Here is a 25,994-nt window from a genome sequence, read left to right on the forward strand (position 1 = left end):
ACAGACCCTACTTCCTGGTATTCCCAGGAAGTAATGAGTTCTGGTCAGACGCCCCGTCCACTTTCACGGTCGGGAAGCTGGACCCTTTCTGCGCCTCCACGCACAATTTAGCGAAACAGCTCCCAAGCTGCCGGAAACTCTTTTTGAAAGCGGAGTTTGATGCTCGGGTTAAGTTAGCCCGGTCGTTGAACTCCGTATGCCTCCCACTGAAGCCACGGCCGTCTCCTGCTCGGACGAGCCCTTCTTTCAGGTCTTGGCTAAGTCCTTGCTGGCAGGCTTCCAGTCTGACTTATCTGAGTTTATTTTGGCCAGACTGGAATGTAGGAAGTTCATCTTTGCCGATGCAACTATCCGTCACGAGCCTAACAAGCTCGTGAAAAGCTCGATTTGGGGACCTAACCTCTTCCTGAAGAGGAGGTCACAAAAGCGTTATGGCTGAGGCTACACGGGCCAACCAAAGTCTTCGTTCTCGGCTGGGGTATTTCAGCTTACAAGCGTAAGACCCCAGAATCGGCCGACCCCCAATCGAGAGGAGGTAAGCGTTTCAGGAGGCATAAGAGGACTCACCACCAGGCGGTGGTCCAAGCCGTCCCGGTCTCGGCAGTGGCACAGCCTTCCACTTCTAAGGCCACCCTCAGTGCTGGTCCGTGCTGGTCCAACCAGCTGCACCTCATATGTGGCCTCACCGGCATATAACCCCACATATGAAGGCCGTGGTTATTTTCACGGCCTTAATAGGGCAGGCAAGGGGAGGAAGAGGTAAACCCCCTCATAGAGGAAAACCTAATACCACCCCAAGAGGAAGACCTGGACGTGGTAGGGGAATAAACCCGCCCCCTCCCACTGAGAGAAACACAGGTAGGCGGTCGCCTGTTTTGGTTCAGGGACCAATGGACCTTCAGCCCTTGGGCACACAGCATTGTGTCCAAAGGCCTAGGATGGAGCTGGATCAAAACCCTCCTCCTCTAACCAGGTTTTACCAGCCACCCACTGCAGTCCTAAAGGATTATGTGACAGAATTGCTCAACAAACGAGCAATAAAGAAAGTAAGGCACCTAAAGTTTCAAGGCAGGTTATTCACTGTTCCCAAAAAGACTCCGATCAACAAAGAGTGATCCTGGATCTGTCGCGTCTAAATCGCTACATAAAATGCGACAAATTTCGCATGCTTACGGTAGCTCAGGTGCGGACTCTACTTCGCGTGGAGCCGTCACCACCTCTATCGATCTTTCAGACGCTTACTATCACGTCCCGGTTGCGCTGAACTTCTCTCAGTTCCTCGGTTTCAGACTCGGGAATCAGGCCTACTCCTTCAGGGTCATGCCCTTCGGGTCTGAACATCGCGCCCAGGATATTCACAAAGCTGGCGGACACGGTAGTACAGCAACTCCGGTCTCAAGGGATATCCCCTAGCAGCATATTTGGACGACTGGATTATTTGGGCACCAACAGTTCGGAGTGTCAAAAAGCCACGTCCATAGTCATCAGTTTCCTGGAGTCGCTGGGTTTCCAACTGAACAGAGAAAGTCCCGCCTGACTCGGACTTCCGGTTTCAGTGGTTGGGTCTCAACTGGGATCTGTCATCTCACACGCTGTCCCTTCCGCCTCCCAAGAGGAAAGAGATAGCATCTCTCACCAGGAGATTTCTCAAAAATCCATCAGCATCCCGCCGGTCCCAAGAAAGGGTCCTTGGCTCTCTTCAGTTTGCCTCAGTGACAAACCTGCTGTTAAAAGCGAAATTAAAAGACATAAACAGAGTGTGGCGGAGTCGAGCCAATGTCAAGCTCAGAGACAAGGTCTCCTCTATCCTCAAATCTTAAAGACAAGGTTGCGGCCGTGGGCCTCGGTCAAAGGCTTGTCCAACACAGTTCCTTCAATTTCCCCCTCCGGCACTAGTAGTTCACACAGACGCTTCCTTAAGCGGCTGGGGGGATTCTCCAAAACAAAAGTACAAGGAACGTGGTCCACAATGTTTCAGCAGTTCCATATAAACACCCTGGAAGCTATGGCGTATTTCTAACTCTGAAGAAAATCCGCCCCCAACCGATTCATATCAGGTTGGTATTGGACAGCGCAGTGGTAGTTCATTGCATCAACAGGGCGGCTCCAAATCAGGCCGAGTAAACCAAGTAATGGTTGCTATCTTCTCCCTAGCGAACAAGCACGGCTGGCACCTGTCAGCCACCCACCTAGCGGGGTGCGGAACGCGTGGTGGCGGATTCCTGTCCAGGAATGCTCCGTTGGAGACGGAGTGGTCTCTGGACGTGGAATCTTTCAAGTGGATTTGCCGGGTTCCGGGCCTCCAAGTGGATCTGTTCGCAACGGAGAGCAACTTCAAGCTCCCTGTTATGTGGCCCCCAACCTGGACCCTCAGGCGTTATGCCATAGACGCAATGACAGTAGATTGGAACAGTTGGGAGAAGATTTATCTTTCCCCCAATAAACTTACTGCTGAAAGTTTTACACAAACTCAGGACATTCAAAGGTCAATTAGCCTAGTAGCTCCCTATTGGCCAAGAGCAATTGGTTCCTCTTCTTCAGGAACTGGGACTACGGAGTCTTCGGATCCCCAAGCCCATTCTGACTCAGACAGTACAAACCAAGACTGTGTCAGCTTCCTCAAGAATTCAGAATGCCCTAGTTTTATGGACTTTGTAAAGTTCGCAGCTCAAAAGGAGCGAACATTGACCCCACAACACTCTGTTTTTAGAATCAGATAAAAGAGATTCTACTATTAGACAGTATGACTCAGCAGTCAAAAAATTAGCCTCCTTTCTAAAAGCATCTGAAGCCAAAATCATGACAGCTAATTTAGGAGTTTCCTTCTTTAGATCATTGTTTGAGAAAGGCCTAGCTCCGGCCACTATTACCACAATCAAGTCAGCATTAAAGAAAGTATTTCTTTACGGCTTTAAAATCGACCTCACAGATTCCTACTTTTCATCTATCCCCAGAGCATGCGCTCGTCTGAGACCAGTATCACGCCCACAGTCGGTTACGTGGTTTCTCAATGACGATCCTTAAGTTAGCATCAGAGCTGGATAACTTTCATTGCTCTTATCAGGATCTGTTAAGGAAGACCTTATTTTTGATTAGCTTGGCTTCAGGTGCTAGAATCTCAGAGCTGTCGGCTCTCACTAGAGGTGATAATTATGTGAACTTCCTCCCGTCTGGAGAGGTCCTCCTTTCCCCTGATCCTAGATTTTTAGCTAAGAACGAAGACCCACAGGACAGGTGGTCCCCTTGGAAGGTGGTGCCCCTTCCTCAAGACCAGTCTTTATGTCCAGTTTATACACTTAAATCTTACCTTTCAAGAACTCCACAGAGTAAGTCGGGTCCTCTTTTTATCAGGGAGAAAGGTGGTACTCTTTCACTAAATGCTATAAGGCAACAAATTTTATATTTTATTAAACAGGCCAACCCGGATTCAGTCCCTAAGGTTCATGATATTCGAGCAGTTGCTACTTCCATTAATTACTTTCATAATATGGACTTTTTTGGAGTTATCTAAATTTACGGGTTGGAAATCACCTCTAGTGTTTAAACGCCACTATTTAAAAACGCTCAAGCCCTGAAATTTTCTACAATAGCTGTGGGAAGTGTCATCTCCCACCTTAATTAATCATATCCTTGTCCTTTCCTTTCCCCCCCGCCCGCCTGCCTCATTTACTTTTCTGCTTATTCTCCTGGTTGATTATACCTCACTGCCTGGCTCCTCATATAGTTGTTTCTTGTACCTGTTAATGGAAAAAGCGTAATCTGATATGCCATTATTGTTCCTTTGTGGGGTACTGGACAGTTTTTATTTGGCTCCATGTACCCCAGATAATTGTATATATTAATGTTAATTGATTTTGTCTCTTACGTGTTTAGCCTAAGTTTTACGTGTATAGTATTAAGGTTATATTTAGAGTTATTTTGTACACATTTCATGTTTCACCTTGCTTTAAGTAATTTTAAGGTTTTTGGGGCTTTTTCTCCGTGCCGGATCGGCCCTTGTTTCATAGTATTAAGTTTTTCAATGTGCCTTAGATTTAATATAACTTAGTTTTAGTGTTCTTGCTACGAAAGAGATTGCTTAATTAAAATTATTTTGGTAAAACTTTTGCCTTTTCTTCAGATTACCCTTTATTTCTTTTTCCTGGTTGTTGCAGCCTTGGCATGATTCTCTATCACGATTTCACCGGCTGACACGGGACTGGACTCAGAAAAGGGATTTTGACAGAGGAAAAATCTATTTCTGAGGAAGGTCCCGTGTCACCCGGTGACCCTCCCTGTATCACCTAGTACTCTCCCCTCCCTCTTGCACATGCCAAGTCTGGGGTTAGTGCTAGCATGGAATGAGGTAGGTGGCGCTGGTGTCGCCGTCCTGGCGGGTGTTTGGTGTGGGGGCTGTAACGGCTCACCGCTCTGTTCCGGGGATTTTGATAAGGAGCGATCTTTCGAGTAGGTTTCCGTGGTAGTGGTAATTCACTCACCCCTTCTTATACCGGCCTTCCAAGAAGACGCTCGACTGGGGTAGTAACCCCAGCTTTCCTGAAAGCTCTTTTTCTCTGGTATATCTAGCAAGGTAATACCTAGAAATTAAGTGCTGTAATGGAATTTCACCGGGTGACACGGGACCTTCCTCAGAAATAGATTTTTCCTCTGTCAAAATCCCTATATATATATATATATATATATATATATATATATATATATATATATATATATTGTCACTTATGATCAAGTACCTGGTTATTACATAAATACTAAAACCAAAATTTTACCTCACTTCAGCCAGATACCTGAAACCTCATAACAATAATATTATGACTGAATACTCTAAAGGTAACAGTGATTCCTTAAAACTTGCTTAACACTTGAAAAATCAATATATTCTGTGCACTCACTATAATATCCTAGTCTTTGTTGCAATGTCTCCTCAATACTGACGTAATTTTGAAGACCTTGCAGATAACTTTGTATGAGGAGGAGGGGGCACTCATCAATTGCTCTCATTCCACCCCTATCCACACCCATGGGAATCCTTACCTGGCATGGTGCTCTAGTACTTCCTTGTGGTGTGATATACTCGGAAGCAATTTTTGTTTGTGCATGGAGGGACTTTGTTTGCTAGGTATACACTCCATCTGAGTTTAGGCCTAAATCAATGTTAAAGATCTCTAGTTATCAAGTAAACATATTTGGCACTGTTATGCTGCCACGTGGTTGTTTGATGCAGTATCACTCGACTTTGTGGTCCCCTTTCTCTTAAAGGACAGCACTTTCTAGCACTCCGGCATTGTCAGTGTAATCACTGACTGAACTGTATTTCAGTAAAAAAATGAATGCTAAACAGCAAATATTAATGCAAATATAGCGTATTAATCACAGCAGTGTACAAAGCAATCAAAGCAAGGACACTCACTTACACAGACTGGTGCTTGAGCAGTGTCTCACATGTGCATTTGTGGAAAGTAAGCTCCGCTTACAGGTCACCAACACAATAACAACAAACCTCCATATATGCCGTATTCAATTTGATTGCTGTGATGTGATGCTTATTCACAATTTAATGCACATCAATTAAAGAATATTTTTCGATGATGGATTATTATTATTATCACTATTAAGAAGGCGAACCCCATTCTTATGGAACAAGCCCACAGGGGCCATTGACTTGAAATTCAATCTTCCATAGAATATGGTGCTCATTTGGAGGTAAGAGATGGTAAAGGGAAATACAGAAAGATCTCACTTATTAAAAAGAAAAAATAAACTAATAAATTGATAACAGTGTATTAAAATGCAAGGAGTATAGCATTGGGGTAGTGATGCATTGCATCTTTGCTTGAACTTTTAAAAGTTCTTATTGCACGATATCCTCAGGGGGACTGTTCCATGGTCCAGTAGTGTGATGGATGAAGACTATTGTCTTCATTACAATCTCAATGGTTTAAACACTATAGCTAGGTCAGGATACCACACTCACATTCTTCCACAAATGCTGAACCCAAGGTAGCACTGGATCATTAACGAGTGGGAAACAACAAAATAGTTAAGCACTAATACTGTGTGATAGTTGTACAAGGGTTACCAGAAAACATGAAAAAATTTGTGCACAAAAATCTCCAGAATATGACAGAATAACTTACAGTAACCTGTAAGGAAGGAGTGAAGATGGTGTCAGTAGGTAAGACAGAGCAGGTGCAGTGGGATTTCTATGTCATGTTGAATAAGAGATAAACTTAATATTTATGGAAATTTTCTGTAGGAAATTCTCTTTAATATTTTATTAGATACAGTGTGTGTATTTTTGTAGTATTTAATAAATGACATTCATATATTTGTGTCAGGAAGTGAAGAGTTTTGTTGGGTGACCTGGTTTTCCCAATATTTGATGGAATCTGTTTTTATTCTTCCTTTTAGAACTCGGCTTGTAAACAGTAGCCTTTTAAGTGAAGTTTTGGTACAAGAAAGTCTCTTAGACCATTTCTCAGCACTTCGGGCATTTCTTCTTCTTCATGATGCTCATTTTGCCCGAGCTTTGATCCTCAATTTATGTACAAAGGTAAGATTTGGCTTTGTTTGATTATGTACAGTAATCTGTTCAGTTATTGAGAGATAGGTAGTGGTTTCAAATCTGTTGAGGATAATGATAAAAGTAGTTGTGTTGCGTTAATACTTTTGTTTTGTTGCAACACAAATGGCTAGAGTTGAAAACAGGTTTTGTTTGTATGTTGCTAAATGTTTTACAGTGGACCCCCCCATATTCGCGGGGCTTAGGTACCACAGGCCCCCACGAATACTGAAAATTCGCAATATATTGGAACCCCTCTAAAAACACATAACTGTGCATTTTAATAGCTGGAACACCAAATACCCCTCTAAAAATGCTTATAACTGCCTATTTTTGTGTTAGTTTGTGACTAAAAACATTTTTTATGATAAAAAATGTATTTAGTCACAAAAATAACATGAAAATACAGTAAATATTTCAGTGAATATTTTTGGAGGAAAACATCCGCAAATTACCAAACCAAATTTTCTGCAATTTACTGAAAAATGCGTCACAGAAAAATCCGCAAATAACTGAATCCGCAATTGCTGAACCACAAATAAGCGGGGGTCCACTGTATATACTGGTCCATGTTATTATGCTTATCTTGTAGATCTAGAATTTATTGTTTAATTTGAAGTCATCATAAGGATACTCTTGAAGGGACTGTATACCAAACCAGTGTCATTTCACTCATGCTTCTCCAGTGGTGTATCTGTAAATTGCATATATTCTTGCCATTTCAGATTGATTTAGCAGAGGCTCCAGCAACTGTATTAACCCCAGTGGTGATGAACAGTATATTGAGCAAGTCCATCTCTGAGTCTTGTTGGAGTACAAGTCCATTTGCTGATAATCTAACGTTTGCTGTAACAGACACTCCTACTAAATTTACTAGTCAAGGTATATTTTATTATTTCTAAACTTCTTAAGGTTTTCCACTCATATTTGTTTGTTGAATAGTTTTAGTTATTGATGATTGTAATGATCTAAAATAGTCTTTTTACTGTTATTTTTTTATTGTGCAAAAATTTCTTAACCCTTTTTACATTTTATGGGGTTCTTTTGATAATATTCTGTGGATCATTGTAACTGAATTTTCAAGTAATTGTTTTATTATTTGGTCTTTTTGTCCACAGCAAATATTTTGAATTGCCTGGAGCTTAGATATCGAGTGAAATGGCCTCACACGTTAATTCTGGATGATGCTGTTTTGGACATGTATTCCCGATTATGGAAGTTCTTGGCTTCTCTTCATTATAGTATTTGGGCTGCAGCTGATATTTACTGTTACACAACATATATAAGTGAGTTTTTTATGTGTGCACCTTACATTTGTTTCATCACACCCCCATTACTTTAAGACACCTTTATGTGCATCCACATAGACTTTCAGGCATTCCAAAGAAGGGAAGAGGTATTCCAATTCAGCTGGCAGCCTATATATTCAAGCTCCACTGGCTCTTTGGTAGCAGACTCAGTCATTGTTTGTGTTGCCTTACCTAGCTGTGAGGTACAAAAGTGTTGGGAAGGTGCCATATCCTGTAAGGTAATAGGTTTGTATATGAAGAAGTTTGTTTTGGATATCAAAAATTATATTTGTTTTATCACAAAACTATTACTCCACCACAGCCACAAAAGCTTAGTTATGTGGGTTGAAGGTTCCATAACTGGTATTTATAGAACAGATGAATAGAATCAGGGACTAGTGGAGCCAAAGAGCTTTGGAGAAAGCTTGTGTAATACCCTAAAGTTCTCGGTAATAACAATGGGTAAAGATCTGAATTAGATTTTTTTGATGGGGTTGTGGTTGAACTGATTTCACTGATTAAAGAGGAATATAGATGAAGATGATGAGTTTGTTACATCCCCTCTCCTTTCAGACATTGAAAATACTCTGCCTGTTACTCCCATAGGGATGAATGAGGTGGGCGAAAGGATATATAATTTAAAATGCAGAAGTAGATCCCAAAGGGGATGATGATAATATTCTTGGGGTAGGGTTGTAAATTATGCATTGCAACATTATAAGTTGTCAACTTATAATCTACAGTTAGGTCATCAAGAGTATTACTGTAAGCTCATATAATAGCTAGTCTGCATCAAAAGTGAATCATAAGCTTACTTCTGTCAAGGATGTGAAGAACCCGTTGTCTAAAATTATCACATTCACAGGACAGATGCTCATAGCTCAGATTGGATGAATGAGAAGATTTTCTTGTACTTTATCCTTTAGGTCAAGTAGGAGCAAAGTCCTGGAACAAAACACCCATTTAGTCATTAATCATCATTATCAAATATCACTTTATTCCAAAGGCATATGAAAATCTGTTGTATAAATGCTAGGAAATATAGAAAATTTTTAAAACATGTTTATTTTTAAATCAAGATTGTTTCATATATTTTATATTTTTATTTATCTTGTGGCCAAGGTCCACGTAAACAATTCAAGGCTATGTTCCATAGGAAGCCACCCCGGTGAATTTTCATTAAAAGTCTTTGAGCCTAATTATTACTGAATGCAGTAACTAAATGTAATATTTGTATTTCAGGCCATGAGGATACCACTGGTGCTATTGTGAAGTGTGCTCAGTTTCATAAGATATGCCTTTATACTCACCAGATGCATCACTTTCTTCTCGTTGTACAAGCTTATGTTACAAGTCAGGTAAAAAACAAAAAATTTTTGTTACGATATTAAATGTACTTCCCTTCTTTCTATTTGGTGTTCCATCACTGTGCTGTCCAATTTCTTGAATGTAACTTTATTTTTTCAGGCAATCCCTACAAATCGAGCTGTGTAACTCAGTGGTCTGATTAGAATACTACTCTATAATAATAGTAAAATTTCAAGGGTGTTTACCACTTGTTTCCTTGTTTTTCCAGTTCATCCTTCTTTTAAATTCCAGAATCCAATGGTCTGTTATTTTAAGGAGATAAAATTGCAGCTGTTTTTTCACTTTTGAGATGAATATGTAACCCAGAAAAGTATTTGTCATTCACCACTTGTTCCAGATATTTTTTAATTGTATAAAAAAAATTTGAAATTAAATGAAATAGGCTTTTTGTTCTTTGGAGCAGTAAGTTATAATTAAATCTTAGTATTTACTTGTGGGGTAAAATGATTTATTTTTCCTTGGGAGCAAAAAAGTTCTTTGTTACACATTTGCTATACTGCAGACGTTATGATCAGTAATGTTAGTCTTCTTCAGAAGGTGCTAATTATCGTGTACCTTGAGAGGCACTCAGTAAATGTAATTAACCCTAAAGCTATGCGAGACTGATCTCCTCAGTCATTAAAAGGTCCTATCCATGATGTGGGACTGATTTCATCATAACTCTTTTGGTTCTAGTTAGACAGCTCATAACAGATAACACATTTCCCTTGTTATTGAAAGGAGCTTTTGTCTGTATTCTAGCAAAAAATGGCAACATTTGATTTCCAACTTAATATCAGGACAAGGGATAGACCTTTAGTTTCCATGAATATGCCATGAAGAGAGGGTGATTTCTCTTGATGATGAAGTAGTACAGAGGCTTTTATTTGGAAATGACCATGATAGTTGTAGACCTGAACTATTAGATAGTTCTGATGTTGACAGTAGTGAATATGGTGATGCTTATTATAGCATAGTTATAGGTAAACCTACCATAGATATTTTTTTGGCTAGGTTTTATCAGAGATGGTCATGAATCAGAGGAAGTGACAGAGGAAGAAGCAGATTTGTGTGAGTAAACAAAGAAAATGTGATAAAATTTGCAAATGGAAGATCATTGAAGATTCAGTTCTTAAAAGAAATTGGTGCTCTGAAACATTTACAGTATTGTAGATAATAAATTCACATTTTCTACAGAATGCCAGGTCTATGTTTTTAAATTTTTTGTAAGATTTTTTCCAGATGAAATGTTTTACCAAAAGGAAGTATTCAAGGCTTGTAATGAAGATTTTCAAACTGAATAACAAAAATGACATTAGTTTACTCCATGCTTTGAGCGGTATCAGACTAAAATGAATTACTAATACAGTAAAGGCTACATAATTCAATATCTGAATAATTACCTACATACATATTGTATTTGCATATTTTATCATTACTAAAACAAAACCATATAACATATTGCTACCATGGGATATAAAATATTGCATCTGATCCCTTAATGTTCCAGACAAAGGGCATATGGCAGTATTTAGCAAGCAGTATCTGGCAACTGTTTTGCGTATACAATGTTAAAAACAAAACTATATATTACATTTTGTTTATTTGTCATAATCAAATATAAAAAAATGTTGAATATCAACCTATAAATGTTTGGCTAGGTCTAATGATCCTTGCCTGATGTATGAAAGGTGGAGGAATCCCATAATATGCAGTATGATTTTGTTGATAAGTAGTTGTGTGATATTAGATTTTCTTAACCAGTAAATAATGTATTGCAATACACCACCTGAACACCTGAATTAACCCTGGTTACCTACCAGCCCAAACTATATCCCCAACTCATTACCCACTAAGTGGGTAATTAACTGTCAGCGTTACCAACACTTACAGGAAAATCTTGTCAAATGAGTTACCTAGCGTGCCGTTGGCAACGCTGCTGCAAGTCCTGGCTGTGTATGGTCGAGATCCCCAATTGCCTTTTGTTCGCCGTGCTGCTAGGACTTGTCCTACATCAGGCGAATTTTTGGTTCTAAGCCCGACCCCCATTTTTCGTTTTTGGTTTTGGATAACGACTTGGACTGGTTTTTGATCGCCCTTTTCTCCTGGATTGTTCATTTCCCTGGATTTTGGACCTTCTCTCCCGTCTTGACTTGGCCTGGCTTTGGATTTTGAAATGGATAAACTAGATAAGACACCACCCTTGGACAACACCTCGGCTTCCACCTCTGCTTCTGCCGTGACAACGGAGATTGCTACCGCTGGAGAAACTGCAGCCCATCGTTCGTGCACAGCCTGCAAGAAAAGGATGAGTACCCTTAAAAATGACAGACATTCTTTGTGCATAAATTGCAGGAAAGTACAATATAACGTCACATTGCGATGTGACGATTGTAGGTCATGGTCGATAGCACAGATGGAAGATTATCTCAAGTATAGGAAATCATTAGCTTCTAAGAGCAAGCGTAAGGATTCAGCGGTAGAGACTCAGGGTTTTGACAAAGAGGCTTTAGAATCAGAATTATTTAGGAAATTAGAAGACAAATTGTCAGCCAGCATGTCTAATCTGTTTTCCAGTTTCATGTCAAAATTAACAGAAATAAAAGATCAGGACAAAAGTAATAGGGACACAGAATCTAATCGCTCTTTTTCAACTCCCCTGCCTGTTCCAGAACCAGCCCTAACAGGTGCCGGGGGTCATGGAGAACCGCAAACCTCAAAGGTAGGATCTGCCGGCCCCCCCGGCACGGAGCAGGCAGTGTCAGCAGCAGATTTCCCCTTTCCCCCTGGTAACGTAAGTCCTAAGGTAAATCAAATTTAGGCTTGACTCAGACAATTAGGGATAGGATGGTAGTAGATAGTCAGGAAGATAGGTTGAAGGTGCAGTCGGAGTCAGGTATGATTAAAGTTGTGGCTCCCTTGTTAGATCCAACAGCGGTTCTTTTTCCCACAGTAGGCTCTCTGCAACAAAAGGTTGCAAGATCGTGAGAGGATGATTCAATTGTGGTTCCTAGCTCTTCTGGTTTGGATAGGTTGGGAAGTATCCCTTCTTCTTCTTCGAAGTTTCCGTTTTCCCCTGGGGACAAACCTTCATCCCATTCAGGGGCTAATTCGGTAGATCAATTGCTGAACATTGCAGAGTATAATGCTGACCTGTTGGGGCTTTCTAAAGGCTACAGATCTTTGGTTAGAAAAAGTTTCAATATTGGGTTTTCTAACATTTTTTAGCATGTTTTGAAAAATCTCCCAGAATTCACGAATGATGCTTTACAAGACTATCGGGGGAACAGAATCGGTCTGTTTTCTTTCCTTAAAATCTATGGCCTCTTCTGTATCTACAGATATCTTTTCCCCTCTGGCTTCAAAATCATCTTCTCTTGCTTTTTCTCAACCTTCCGTTTCAGGTCATTCTTCGGGGAGACTTTCAGTTTCTTCTCTCGCTCATCTGAGCTCTCTACCATTAGTGGACTTGCCTTCGGGACAATCTTCCGCAAATCTTATGACTTCTCATCCTCCAGAGCTAGTTGCTGCGGCAAATGGCAGTGCGGCTGTTTCCGCGTTCAATGTTTTGGCTCCGGTAGTCTCAACAATGACTTCGGTAGCTAGGATTACTGGTAACCTATCATCCTCAAACGCTTCGGGTTCAGTACCCCGCAGTTTTCCATGCGAAAATCCTGTGAGCTCTGGTCCGACTGGTACGTTCTCCACCTGTATGATGTCATCAACAGGGACTCCGGTGGTTACCCCGAGTGTGGCTTCTTCTCTCTTCCCTCCTTCAGTATCTTCCTTCTCTACCTTTCCAACAGGTTTCTCTGTTCCTCCGGTTAGGATGGGTTTTGTAGGTTCGGGTTCGGTTGTGAGTCAGCAGGGGTGTTTCCCCCCTTGTTCTTCTTCCACAAATAGCGGAGTGTCTGCTGCTGCGATTCCTCATCCACATGCGACTGTTATTCAGTCTAGTTTGGGGGGTTGCGGGTGTTGCGGCTTCTCTGTTTTCTGAGGTGGGCATGGTTCGCCCAGGTGTGGCTGGCCCAAGCGTGGCTCCACCGTTGTTGGAGAGTGCGGGTTTTGCGCAACCCTTCTCGACTGCCCACAACATGATTGCGACTGATCCTCCAGGTGTTCGTCTTGCGCACTCAGGTATTTCGTGTTCCGGGTTGACTGATCCAGCGTTTTCTAGGTGTCAGCCTGTCTCGGTTCCTGTCTCGACTTGGTCGGATCTTTCCGATAAGGATTTCTCTTGCGAGGAAGAGGATCCAGTACCGGAAGCCTGTTCTCCTTCAGCGAACAAGAACGAGTACAAGCGAATGGTGGACTTCATTCATGTGCTTTATCCACAGTCCAAGGCACTGGAAGAGCCTTTTCAACCTAATCAGGCGATGTTTGAGTCACTGTTTGCGACAAAACCAGTGGTTGCGCATGCACCAAAGAATCTAGTTTGGTTTGGCCGTGTCAAGCAGGCATTGAGGGAGGCGGACGGTAGGTTAGCGGCTTTAATTGGGTCGGGTAGGCAGGATTCCACCTTGCTTCCTACTCGAAAGGGTTTTTACAAGGTTGCGGGTAACCCTTCTGCGGGTGTTAGGGTTCCTTTAAATGAATCAGTGGAAGCTCTTCTGTCTAGGGTCCCTTCTTCGAATCGTTTGGTATCTGTCTCGGCTAGAGAGGCAGGTATTTTGGAAGACACTTTCCATACTCAGTCGGAGGCCTTATCCCATTCGATGTGGATGTTATCCGGGTTAATGGGGTTCCTTAAACAGGATGGATATTCTCCCTCGGACCCGACGTTGTTCGACAATCTCATCACTTCGGTGTCAATGGGACTGGCCTATCAGGCAAACATTTCGGCTGGATGCACAACTTTCTTTGGTAAGAAAAGGAGGGACTTCTCTTGAACCATCTACCTCCGTATTATCCGGACATTCACAAGAGGGTTCTGTTGAGGGCACCATTGGCGCTCAGCAACAGTCTTTTCAGGAAAGAAGATGTAGCGTCTATGGTAAATTTCGTTTCCTCATCTTTGGCTGTCAAGTCACAGCAAGCAATGATTCGGGTGGCAGCGCAGACCGCCAGATCACCGAGAGGTTCCAGGATGACATCACCATCTAAGGCAGACGCGTTCCAAATCACCAATTAGTTCCCCTAAGAAAGTCTGTTTCTCATCCAAGTCTTCAGTTCCTGCTTCAGATCTGAAACCTTCTGTCCTTAAGAAGGGTTTTCAGAAATAGGAGACGTTCCCCTCGTCTGCACCGGTAGGAGGTTGCCTAGCTCCATTCTGGGAAATCTGGAAGGAGTGTGCCGCAGAGAGTTGGGTAGTGGAGGTGTTAAGAAAGGGTTACAGAGTCCCTTTTCGCTCTCTCCCTCCGCTATCCAGCTCACCGGTTCATCTTCCCAGTTATTCCCCTTCTTCCATCAGGGGAATAGCTTTAGCAACAGAAGTCCGAGCCCTTTTGGAGAAGGGAGCATTAGAACCCGCTCCTTCTTCCCCAGGTTTTTACAGTCGGATTTTTGTGGCACCAAAGTCGTGAGGATCTTGGAGACCCATCATAGATCTCTCGAGTCTCAACCGGGTTATCATCTCCCCGAAGTTCCATATGGAAACTTCTCAGTCGGTGCTGCGGTCGGTCCGGAGAGACGACTGGATGATTTCAGTGGACCTCAAGGACGCATATCTCCAGGTTCCGGTTCATCCGGAATCTCGGAAGTTCCTTCGATTCTCAGGTCCAACTGGAACATTTCAGTTCAGAGACCTCTGCTTCGGTCTGACCACAGCACCTCAAGTCTTTACGAGGGTGATGTCTCCTATATCAGAGATAATGCCTCGTTGGGGTTTCAGGATGAGGCGCTACCTCGACGATTGGTTAGTTCAGGCTTCGTCAGTAGACGAAGTTTTGCAGGCGAGGGACTTCTTACTAAACTTGTGTCAGAAGTTGGGAATACAAATCAACTTGGAAAAGAGTTCTTTAATTCCAGCTCAGACAAAGATGTATTTAGGAATAACGATTCAGACGCGTCTTTTGAGGGCTTTCCCGACGGAGGAATGAGTCTTGGCAATTCTGAGCCAAGTGGAAAGATTCAGATCAAACAGAGCTCAACCTGTGAGCCTATGGAAGAGCTTGTTGGGCAGGATGGCCTCCCTCTCACTCCTAATTCCAGGGTCTCGTCTCCGGATGCCTTCTCTTCAGGCATGTCTCAGGAATCGCTGGGACTTTCGGGAAGAGAACGTGTTCATAGTCTGGGACGATTCTTGCCTGAAGGATCTTCAGTGGTGGTCAGAAGAATATCATCTGACCATCGGCGTAAGATTGGACTGCCCCATTCCAGACGTCCATCTGTACACAGATGCCTCGGATCAGAGTTGGGGAGCAACCCTGGACAAATGTCAGGCCAGGGGCCTTTGGACGAGTCTGGATCGGAGGGAGTCTATCAACCACAGGGAACTAAGAGCAGTAGAAGAGGCTCTAGGTTGCTTTGCAGATCAATTAAGCAACAGGACTGTAGCGTTTTTTGCGACAATGTAACTGCAGTATCATACCTCAAGAAGGAGAGGGGTACAAAATCACAAATTTTGAACCAAGTCGCACAGAGAATTCTCCACTGGTGCGAGTGCCACAGGACTACTCTCATTCCCCAGTTTGTGTCTGGGAGCGGATGCCCTAAGCCGATCGCAAGAGGTTCTGGGAGGAGAATGGATGCTAGTGCAGGAGGAAGTTCAACTTCTATTGAAGAAACGGCCAGCAACGATAGACCTGTTCGCTACAAGACTAAATTTTTGCCTCCCAGTATACTTCTCCCCAGTAGAAGATCCCATGTCGTTCGGGACGGACGCCATGCTGCACTCTTGGAACGACATGCAAACGTATGCATTCCCTCCGTTTGGAATGATTCAACAAGTGTTGATGAAGCTCAGGAACTCCAACAACACCGAAATGACATTGATTTGCCCTTTCTGGCCTCAAAGACCTTGGTTCCCGGACCTTCTCGATTTACTGACAGATGTTCTGGTTTTCCTTCCAGAGAGGAAAGATCTTCTCAGACAGCCGCACTTCCATCACTTCCACCGGAACCTCCGCGTGCTGAAGCTAGCTGTGTGGAGACTGTCCAGCGAGCAGCACGTCATGCCGGATTCTCTAAGGCAGTGGCTCGCCAATTGTCTTTCTGTCTGAGAAGATCAACCAGGAAGCTATATCAGGCCAAGTGGGCGGTTTACCGCAATTGGTGCCGGAACCAAGGTCATCGTATTTCACTTCCAACGGTAGCGAAAGTAGCGGACTTTCTCCTTTTTCTTAGGAAAGAAAAGAAATTATCGTACTCTACGATCGCCGGTTACAGATCAATGCTTAGTAGTACATTCCGTTTCCTTCTTCCAGAATTGGCAACCAGCAGAATACTTCACGATCTTCTAAGGTCTTTTAACCCTTTCCTATCTGTATAGTTATCACATCACTGAAGGTACATGAGTCCCAAGGTGTCTGGGAGCGCTCGATAGTGCAAAAAAATAATTATTTAGAAAATTCAGCAAAAATAGAAATTTTATGCCAACAACATTCATTTTGCTGTCCTTTTTTTCTAAATGTTTATATTTTATGGTGGAATAGTCAGAATAAGAGTCCCAGGCCTCTAAATACGAAAAAATGTTGAGTTAACAAAAAAAAAATTCTTTACTTATTTTTATATTTTCGTTCTTAACCCAAAAACTATGAAAGTCAGGCGAATGAATTATTTTTTATGAGAAAGCCAACAAAATTCCTTAAATATCGACATATAAAACAATGGAAAACGAATAAGTCCAGTTGGTGAAAAAATTGATAGAAAAGACGGTGAGAAACAGAGCGCTCTGCCCGGCGTATGGTGAGAATTATCGCTAGAAAAAATTTTTTTTGAAGAGCCCTATCTCTGTTATTTTTCATAGAAATTACTTTGTAAATATACAAAAATGTAGAGGAAAAGTTGAAGAATAAAGGGAAAGTCAAGAAAAATGGCTTTGGTAACGGCAACAGTTTCATTTTGACGTTGTATGTTGATCGAAACGAAAAAAAATGTTACCGTTGTCAACATTATTGTTCGTAGTTCAAAAGCTATAACAGTTAGGCGAATGAATTTTTTTTTATGAAAAAGCTAACACAATTCTCTAAATATTGACATATAAAACAATGAAAAACGAATAAGTCAAGTTGGTGAAAAAATTGATAGAAAAGAGGGTAAGAAACAGAGCGCTCTGACCAGCATATGGTGAGAATTATCACTACAAAAAAATCTTTTTTGAAGAGCCCTATCTCGGTTATTTTTCATAGAAATTACTTTGTAAATATACGAAAATGTAGAGGAAAAGTTGAAGAATAAAGGGAGAGGTAAGAAAAATGGCTTTGGTAATGGCAACAGTATCATTTTGACGTTGTAAGTTGATCAACGAAAAAAAAAGTTACCGTTGTCAACATTATTGTTCATAGCTCAAAAACTGTAACAGTTAGGCGAATTAATTATTTTTTATGGGAAAGCTAACAAAATTCTCTAAATATCGACATATAAAAGAATGAAAAATGAATAAGTCCAGTTGGTGAAAAATTGATAGAAAATAGGTTAAGAAACAGAGCGCGCTGCCCGGCATACGGTGAGAATTATCACTAGAAATTTTTTTTTGAAGAGCCCTAGCTCGGATATTTTTCATAGAAATTACTTTGTAAATATACAAGAATGTAGAGGAAAGGTTGAGGAATAAAGTGAGAGTCAAGAAAAATGGCTTTGGTAATGGCAACAGTTTCATTTTGACATTATAAGCTGATTGAAACGAAAAAAATAAAAAGTGACCGTTGTCAACATTATCGTTCGTAGCTCAAAAGCTGTAACAGTTAGGCGAATGAATTATTTTTTATGAGAAAGCCAACAAAATTCTCTAAATATCGATATATATAATAATGAAGAATGAGATTCAGAGCCCTGACTAAAATCCAGACGTCTCTTATGTGATTCACTAATGCGTTTTCCGCTAGTTTTACCGTAAAAACTTTGCGAAAGCATGTTGGAAACTGTTCTCTATTGACGTCACTGTATGTAAACAACCACACGTGTTTACCCAACCTCGCATGCATTGTCTCTGACAGAAGTGTGGCCTGCCAGGCCTGCGTGGGTGGGATCAGCTGATGTCATTGTGAGAATTTTACTACGCCAGGATTTGCGCATGCACAGTACAGGAACTAAAAATTTATAGAAAAAGTGCAAACAGACTGTTTCAATAATGTAATCCTACATTTTATAAAAAAATGTAAGATACGAGAGAGAAGCATGGGTAGGATCAGCTGATTTCATTGTGAGAAATTTACTATGCCAGGGATTTGCGCATGCACAGTATAGGAACTGCTTGGCTGGCGTATTGATGCCTGAGTTACACGGTCCAAGGTATGCTTTAGCCTATGGAAACCACCAACTGTCCGAAAATAAAAAAAATTTACGCCTACCACACGTACAAAAAATTTCCGTAAATTTTACGTAAAATTAAGTCAGTGTTAAGATAGAACGCCCAGTTCTTCCTCTTCGGGCACCATCGTGGGATTTAGCAGCAGTATTAGGTCTCCTTAGATCGTCAGAATACGAGCCATTAGAATCACTGTCGTTAAGGCAATTAACGAAAAAGGTATTATTTCTGGTTGCACTGGCCACAGCTAAAAGAGTAGGAGAAATTCGGGCTGTTTCAAGAACTGTATCCTTCTCAGGGAAAGATATTTTTCTGTCCTACTTGCCGGAATTCGTAGCTAAATCAGAATCGGAATCGAATCCTTTACCCAGAGCGTTTAGAGTAATGTCTTTGGAAGATTTCGTAGGAGGTGACGCTTCAGAAATGCTGTTATGTCCGGTCAGGGTGCTGAAAGCTTATTTATTACGCACAGAAAAGATGTTGCCTCGCCCGAGAACGCTATTCGTTTCTCCCAGATGTCCTTCACGTTCGATCTCGAAGAATGCTATTAGTTTTTTCTTAAGAGAAGTGATTCAACAATCGTCGGCAATTTCTGCAGCTATTTTGGAACCATCGAACTCGTCTGAGTGCCCAAGAGCTCATAGTATTAGAGGGGTGGCGACATCGTCGGCATTTCTCAGGAATTTCTCGGTGTCGGCAATACTAGAAGTGGCAACATGGAAATCAGTATCTGTTTTCACTTCTTTCTACCTTAGGGACATTCAATTTTCGTCGGAGAAGGGTTACTCGCTGGGTCCTTTTGTGGCAGCCAATTCAATTCTTTAGTAAAGGGTAAACTAAGGGTTGGGGGGGGGAGAGTAGGGGCAGGGTTGGATAGCGTAAGATAGGTGAGTAGAACTGTCAGTGAATCGGAATTCATTTATGGAATACAAGATTTTACAATAATTCAATGAGGTTAGGTAAATCCAGGTGGTTTTCAGCTCGATTTATTCACCCATTCGGCACAGCGTCGACGGCAACAGACAGCTATGAATCGGAAGATCCGACTGGACATTCAACTTATCCTCCGTACATGAGAGGCTACAATAGCCACATGGGAGGCTCGTCGTTCCCCTCCATACATGAGAGGCTACCAATACCCACATGGGAGGTTCGCCAGGCTCCACTACATGCGAGGCTTTGATTAGCCACATAGAAGTTAGTTTTCCCTTCTTCCGTGGGAGGTTTTCTTTGAATGCCACATGGGAAGTAGCTCAACCCAGACAGTACCGTGACTCGAGACTGACGTTAAGGGTACTCTCTCCTTTCAGGCATCCCCACCTGCTGAGTGGACAACCAGGTGAGGTTTTCATTTATATGCATAGTAGACAATTAATGAGTTACCTGCTTTACTTGTTGGTAGGTCGGTCTGACTTAATTGAACCCACCTCCACTAAATTTTGTTAATCGGGCTAATTCAGGTGTTCAGGTGGTGTATTGCAATATGAAGTTTTCATAATAAAACTAATATTGTAATACCTACCTGAACACCTGAATGATTCCCCTCCTCCCCACTTCAATCTGATTAATGAATAACGCCAATTGGGGATCTTGGCCATACACAGCCGGGACTTGCAGCAGCGTTGGCCAATGATAACGCTAGGTAACTCATTTGACAAGATTTTCCTGTAAGCGTTGGTAATGCTGACAGTTAATTACCCACTTAGTGGGTAATGAGTTGGGGATATAGTTCGGGCTGGTAGGTAACCAGGGCTAATTCAGGTGTTCAGGTAAGTATTACAATATTAGTTTTATTATGAAAACTTCATATTTCCATGTACTGTATTATTAACATCTGTAATGAGTGGTAGATAATATTGATAGTGAGCAAGAGGTTGAAATGTAATTTTAAAAAGGTTCATATTGTAGAAAAATATTAATAAAAACTTCAATAAATGCTTTCAAATATAATTAAAGAACTACAACATCTAAGGGTATATCCATATATTCTTTCGAACACAAAGAAAAACAACGGTAAATTATGTTTATCCTGTATATTCAGTAAAAGTGGTTTCTTTAGCCAGTTTCAGTTCATGAATGGCATTAACATCCTGATATTTATTGTAACCCCCAAAAACACTTATAACTCCATTCTCACATAATGTTACCAATTACCATTCATTCTAGGCCTATGTGACTCCCATTAATCCATTCATTTGTAAAACAACTACACAGGTGTATGCCCAGTTTCCTTCTCTGGTAGTATATCTGGATTCTCCTTCATATATGTAAAAAAATTTCCATCTCAATTTAATGCTTTTGATGGTATTAAAAAGAAAAGTTGGCATATGTAATATTTAGAAGTTATCATGCATCCAAACTGGTCTATTGAATATTTGGCTTGCAAGCATGCCAATTGAACCTCATCCATCAGTGCTTTCACCACCCTTCAGTGAAGCAAGCTATTTAGTTTAAGAAAGGAAGTTATAAATTGTATATTTTTCATAATTAGGAAGTTATAAATTATATATTTTTCATAATTATACTTTATGTAGTAACATTAAATAACATTCTTTCATTTAACAGAAAGATCTTTAAACAGATGATAATCTGATAATATTGGATATGCCAAACTTACCAACTTTGTTTTATTTGGATAGAATATTCTTTTAACAGAAATCTCTGTATAACATGGTTGGTAGGCATGTTCATATCTAAACATGATGACATGGTTGGTAGGCATGTTCATATCTAAAAATGATGAAAAATTTCATAATGATTTGGACAAAATTTTTAAAACTTGTATAAACAAGGTTTTTCCTTGCAGTTTTATTTTTTACTTGTTTTAATTGATTCCAATTTTTGTATAATAAAAATATTTTCTCACACTAATTAATATGTGGAATATAAATAAGAAATATGATCCAAATTATATATTTCATAAAGTTAGGTAATATGTAATAGTGTAATTGTACAATGTAATACTATTATAACAATAATGAAAATAGCAAACTATCAAAGTACAACTATAATAGGGAGAAAATTAGTCGGTTATAAGATTAGCAGGACACTGATCTTGTCACTAGTGTGAAAAAAAGGGGTTAAAGGTTATTTTTATCATACTTTTGGCCCCTAATTGCTTTCTGCGTTTTAATATTTCCCCATTCTCCTTAGTTTCTTTTTAAGTAAAAATCCTTCATGGAAAATGCTACGAGTGTCTAGAAATGGAACTACTTCATAATGATAAACATTGGCAAAGGCAAGTTTGGTCAGTGCTGTGATGTGACAACCAATGAGTGCTGTACAGTAATACTTGCTTTGCTGTTGGTCTCTTGATTAGTAGTGAAGTTGTACAATATTAGATCTGGTCATTACAGTACTTGGATATTGGACCACCAGTGAAAGTCAAGTGATGTTAATGCAAGTCCTCTATCAAGACCCCAATAATAACTTGATAGAGTGCTAAATGCTAAATTATAAGTTATTTCTTTCATGATCAGTAATGTTTGGCAAAGAAATTATTTTGGATTCATTTAGCAGTGAATTAGTGCAATAGTAATGTATACACGAGCCAGAGATAATGGTAATAAATGTAATAATATAATTATCTAAGTAGAGTCTTTCATAATGGTCATGGTAATTGTAGCATTTGCAATTATTTGATTTTTAATAATGGCATGTCTGGAAGGATTCAAAATGTGAATTAAAGTGAAAGGATTAATTTATGATTTAAAATTTGTGGTACATATTTTTTTCTTGACTAATTTAGGTTCATCAAACCAGCTGGACTAAATTCGAGCAGAATCTGCGGAAGAAAGTTTCTTCATTGGACGAACTTTATGTTTTACACAGTGACTTGGTGACTGCCATTGTTTCAAGGTAAGATCATTATTATTTAACCTTGATGATAATGTCTTTTCTGAGAATCCCATGCTATTTCCAGTTGCAGAAGAAGATATTTGAGCATTTCAACTGAACTGAGATTTTCCTTCTATTGCAGGTGCTTCTTGAATAAAAATGGAGCTGTTGTTTTGAAGCTTATCCATGAAGTTTTCTCTCTGATGCTTCAGTTTCGTTCTCAATTAAAAAGCCATGTTTGGCTAATGAATAGTACAACAAAGAAAATGGAGCACCCAGGATTTGCAGGGTTAGAAAAGACTTACCATGAATTCAAGAAGCATGCTGTATTCCTTCACAGAAGTAAGTGAAAGCTGTTACTTATCCTGTCAGGGTAATTTTGAACCACCTGCATTTTATTCTTGTAATGTCATGACACGCAGACTCTTTGGATTGCTTCTTTTGAGTTGGAAAATTAGTGAGTATTGCCGCCTCACAAATAATGTTCCTCTTGAGAGAATTTGCCACTATGGATTCTCCTTCAGTCATACGGAAGTTAACAGCTTGGAGTTGATCATTATGTCCATGGTCATTTTGGCGTCATGCCTCACGAATAATGTTCCTTTTGAGTGAATTTGCCAGTATGGGTTCTCCTTCAGTCATATAGAAGTTAACAACTTGGAGTTCAACATTATGTCTGTGGTCCATGCTGCAACATGGCTGGGCCTTTGGCAGTGCATAGTGACTACATTCACGATAAGACTTACCCGTAAAGCCATGACCCCTTTGCCAAGAGACTAGTGGTTGTCAGGTGGCAAGACCCTTACTTTCATTGCCTACCAAGTCAGTAAGATTGGGCTAACTTTATCCTTTGTAGAGGGGATTTTCTCATCCCTCTGGCCTCCAAACAGGTCTCCAGTGAAAGTTGGCTGTACTTGTGAAACAGTCCGCCCTCTTAGGGGTCACAATTTTACTTTCTGACAGGGAAAGTAGAAGTAGCTGTTAAGCTAGAGAGGAAGGAATCTCATGATAACCTTACCTTCCGAGTGGCCACTTTTGTACCATCTCAGAAAAACAGAGCTCCCCCAGCTAGGATAACTGGCATTGCCAAGCTTTCCATGTCAGGAATACAGAGGAAGCCTCAGCTGCCCCCCCTAATTCAACTAAAAGTTCATACTCTTCCCACCCCTTTCAGCCTCCTCTTCAGAACCAGCGTATAGGAGGAGTCAGGGCCAATAATTAAGGAGATAGTCACTGAAAGCGGCCCCTCCCTCTTCTGTCATGGGCAGGGTTTGCCTCTTGAGCCACTGGGCAGTGTGGCAACAACATAGAGTGGAGCCATGAATGTTAGTAGTCCTTCAGGATGGGTAGACTGCCCTTCAGAGATTGTCATCCACCTCTGCCAGTGGATTCCATTCTCTTTATGACTTGTGTGGCAGATTCAGAAAAATCTCTAGCTGAGTGGACAGAGGTTGAGAGTGTTGCAGAAGGGGGCAAAAAGATTGTTCCTCACCAGTCTCTTGGGTTTTAGAGTCATTTTTTCCCTGTGGAGGTGACAGCAGGATGGAGGTTGGTCATAGACTCCTCAACACTGAATGGCTATATTTTTCATACTCTTTTCACTCTGGAGACAGCTCATTCAGTGTTAGATTCTGTCAGAGAGGGAGATGAGACCATGATCTTGATTGACCTTCAAGATGCTTACTTTTGCATCCCAATCCATCAGGATTCAAGGAAACTTCTCATCTTTGTCTGCAGCAAGGTGTTCCAATTCAAGGCCCTTAGCGACAGCACCCAAGGTGTTCACAAGGATGCTTGCTTTGGTATCAGCCTGGATGCATTCAAAGGGCATCCATCTTTTGCGATAACCCTTCCAAGAGGTGATGTCTTTGGGACAGGAAACATCTTGTGTCCTTTGGCTATGATCTGGGTGTAGTAATAAACTAGCATAAGTCCAATCTTGTACTAAAGTCTTCCCAGCAATCTCCTGTCTGGATTAGTTTCATTAAGTAGCTGCCTTCTTCCTAGTGGGAGACAGAAAATTGGCTCGACAGTGGTAAGTGAGCCTGGGTCATCTCCAGTTCCTGGAAAAGCTTGTTATTTCAGGATAAAGCCACCTCCGGTCCCTTCACTGGAAGCTAAAATGTCGCCGGTCTTTTCCAAACAAACCACCACAGTTTGTAGTTCCCCATAGCAAGAAAATATGGGTAGACTTGGCATTGTTACTTTCTAACTCCAGTCTCCTCCAAAGAGTACCTTTGAATGCTTCCCCACTGGAAATGCTTCTGTTCTTGGATGCCTTCATGAGGGTTTGGGGCATACATTTGAGCAAAGAGTTTGTTTCAGGGACTTGTACCCCAGGTCCTCAACATCAACACATCCATATCTTAGAGAAGCAATCAGCATTGTTGGCACTACAAGCTTTCCACCACTGTTGCAGGGTCGCTCAGTGGTATTGATGAGCAACATCATTGCAGTGGCCTTCATCAACAAGAATGGGGGGATGGTGTCCCCATCCCTGTGTCAGCTTGCTATTCAGATGCACAAATGGGCATATCTAGAAGGGATAGATCTTTGACCCAGGCACATTCCCAGCAAAAAGAACATTCTGGCAGAAAAGTTGAATTGTCAGGGTCAAGTGGTTGGCATGGAATTGGTCACCACACCCATCAGTGTTGGAGAAACTTTTCAACTTGTGGGGCCCTCCGATGATCTACCTGTTTGAAACCAGGCTAAACAGGAAACTTCCTTTCTTTTGTTCCTTGGTACTTGATCCATGTTGGTGGCCCTAGAAGACACATTCCAACACCAGTAGAGCAGCATAGACACATATTTCTTTCCTCCCTTTAGTTTTATCCAGTGAATAATCAATAGGGTGTTTGGCACTCAGGGCCTGTGAATAGTCCTAGTATCTCCTAGGTGGCCTCACACTGAGTGGTGTGCAGACCTCCTGACACTTCTGGTAGATGTGCCAAGGGAGCTCTCCCTAAATGAGCAGGTAGCATTTAGCATTTCATTCTCTGCAACTTCACTGGTGGAGGTTATCCAGCATCTGCAAGAGGCTTTTTTTTTTCTTTGTAGAGCAGCAAGAGAAATATCAGGGTATTTCCCTTGATCCTCGGCAATTGCTCATCAGGAAAAGCAGACCATTGTCTGTGATTGGTGTCATAGAAGGGGTTAATCTCCAGTCAGTACCTCATGTCAATCAGTGGCATACTTTCTTGTCTTTCTTCACCAGGATAAGGGTCTTTCAGTTTTGGTCATTGTGGGGGGCAGGTTACCATGTGGCACTTTTTCAGGTCTTTTGCCTGAAAGGTGTGTAAATTCCTCCACCTCAGTGGAAGTTTGGCCTCCACAGTGGAATGTCACAGTAGTGCTTCAAGTTTATAAGTAGCCCTTTATGAACTTTTATCCCAGTCTTTAGATAGGACTCTCACCTTGAAAATGGTCTTCCTTTTGGCAGTTGCATCAGCAAAGAGAGTCTGTGAATTACATGGCTTTTCATATCTCATTCAGCACTCAGAAGGCTAGAGATCTCTCTCATTCTCATTTGTTCCAAAGTTTGTGGCTAAAA

At 41.2% G+C, this 25,994-nt stretch overlaps 1 protein-coding gene across 3 annotated transcripts in view; it reads left to right on the forward strand.

Annotated features, from left to right (window-relative positions):
* Positions 1-25,994, forward strand: part of LOC136851274 (gamma-tubulin complex component 6-like) — a 366,897-nt gene that overhangs the window by 329,382 nt on the left and 11,521 nt on the right. For all 3 annotated transcript variants that reach the window (XM_067125258.1, XM_067125257.1, XM_067125259.1), the window contains 6 exons: positions 6,412-6,553; positions 7,288-7,444; positions 7,681-7,848; positions 9,094-9,209; positions 22,353-22,462; positions 22,584-22,783. In XM_067125258.1, the coding sequence (XP_066981359.1) occupies positions 6,412-6,553; positions 7,288-7,444; positions 7,681-7,848; positions 9,094-9,209; positions 22,353-22,462; positions 22,584-22,783 (893 nt within the window). The remainder of the gene's footprint in view (positions 1-6,411; positions 6,554-7,287; positions 7,445-7,680; positions 7,849-9,093; positions 9,210-22,352; positions 22,463-22,583; positions 22,784-25,994) is intronic.

This window comes from Macrobrachium rosenbergii, chromosome 23 (assembly GCF_040412425.1).
Source record: "Macrobrachium rosenbergii isolate ZJJX-2024 chromosome 23, ASM4041242v1, whole genome shotgun sequence".
Taxonomy (NCBI): Eukaryota; Metazoa; Arthropoda; class Malacostraca; order Decapoda; family Palaemonidae; genus Macrobrachium; species Macrobrachium rosenbergii.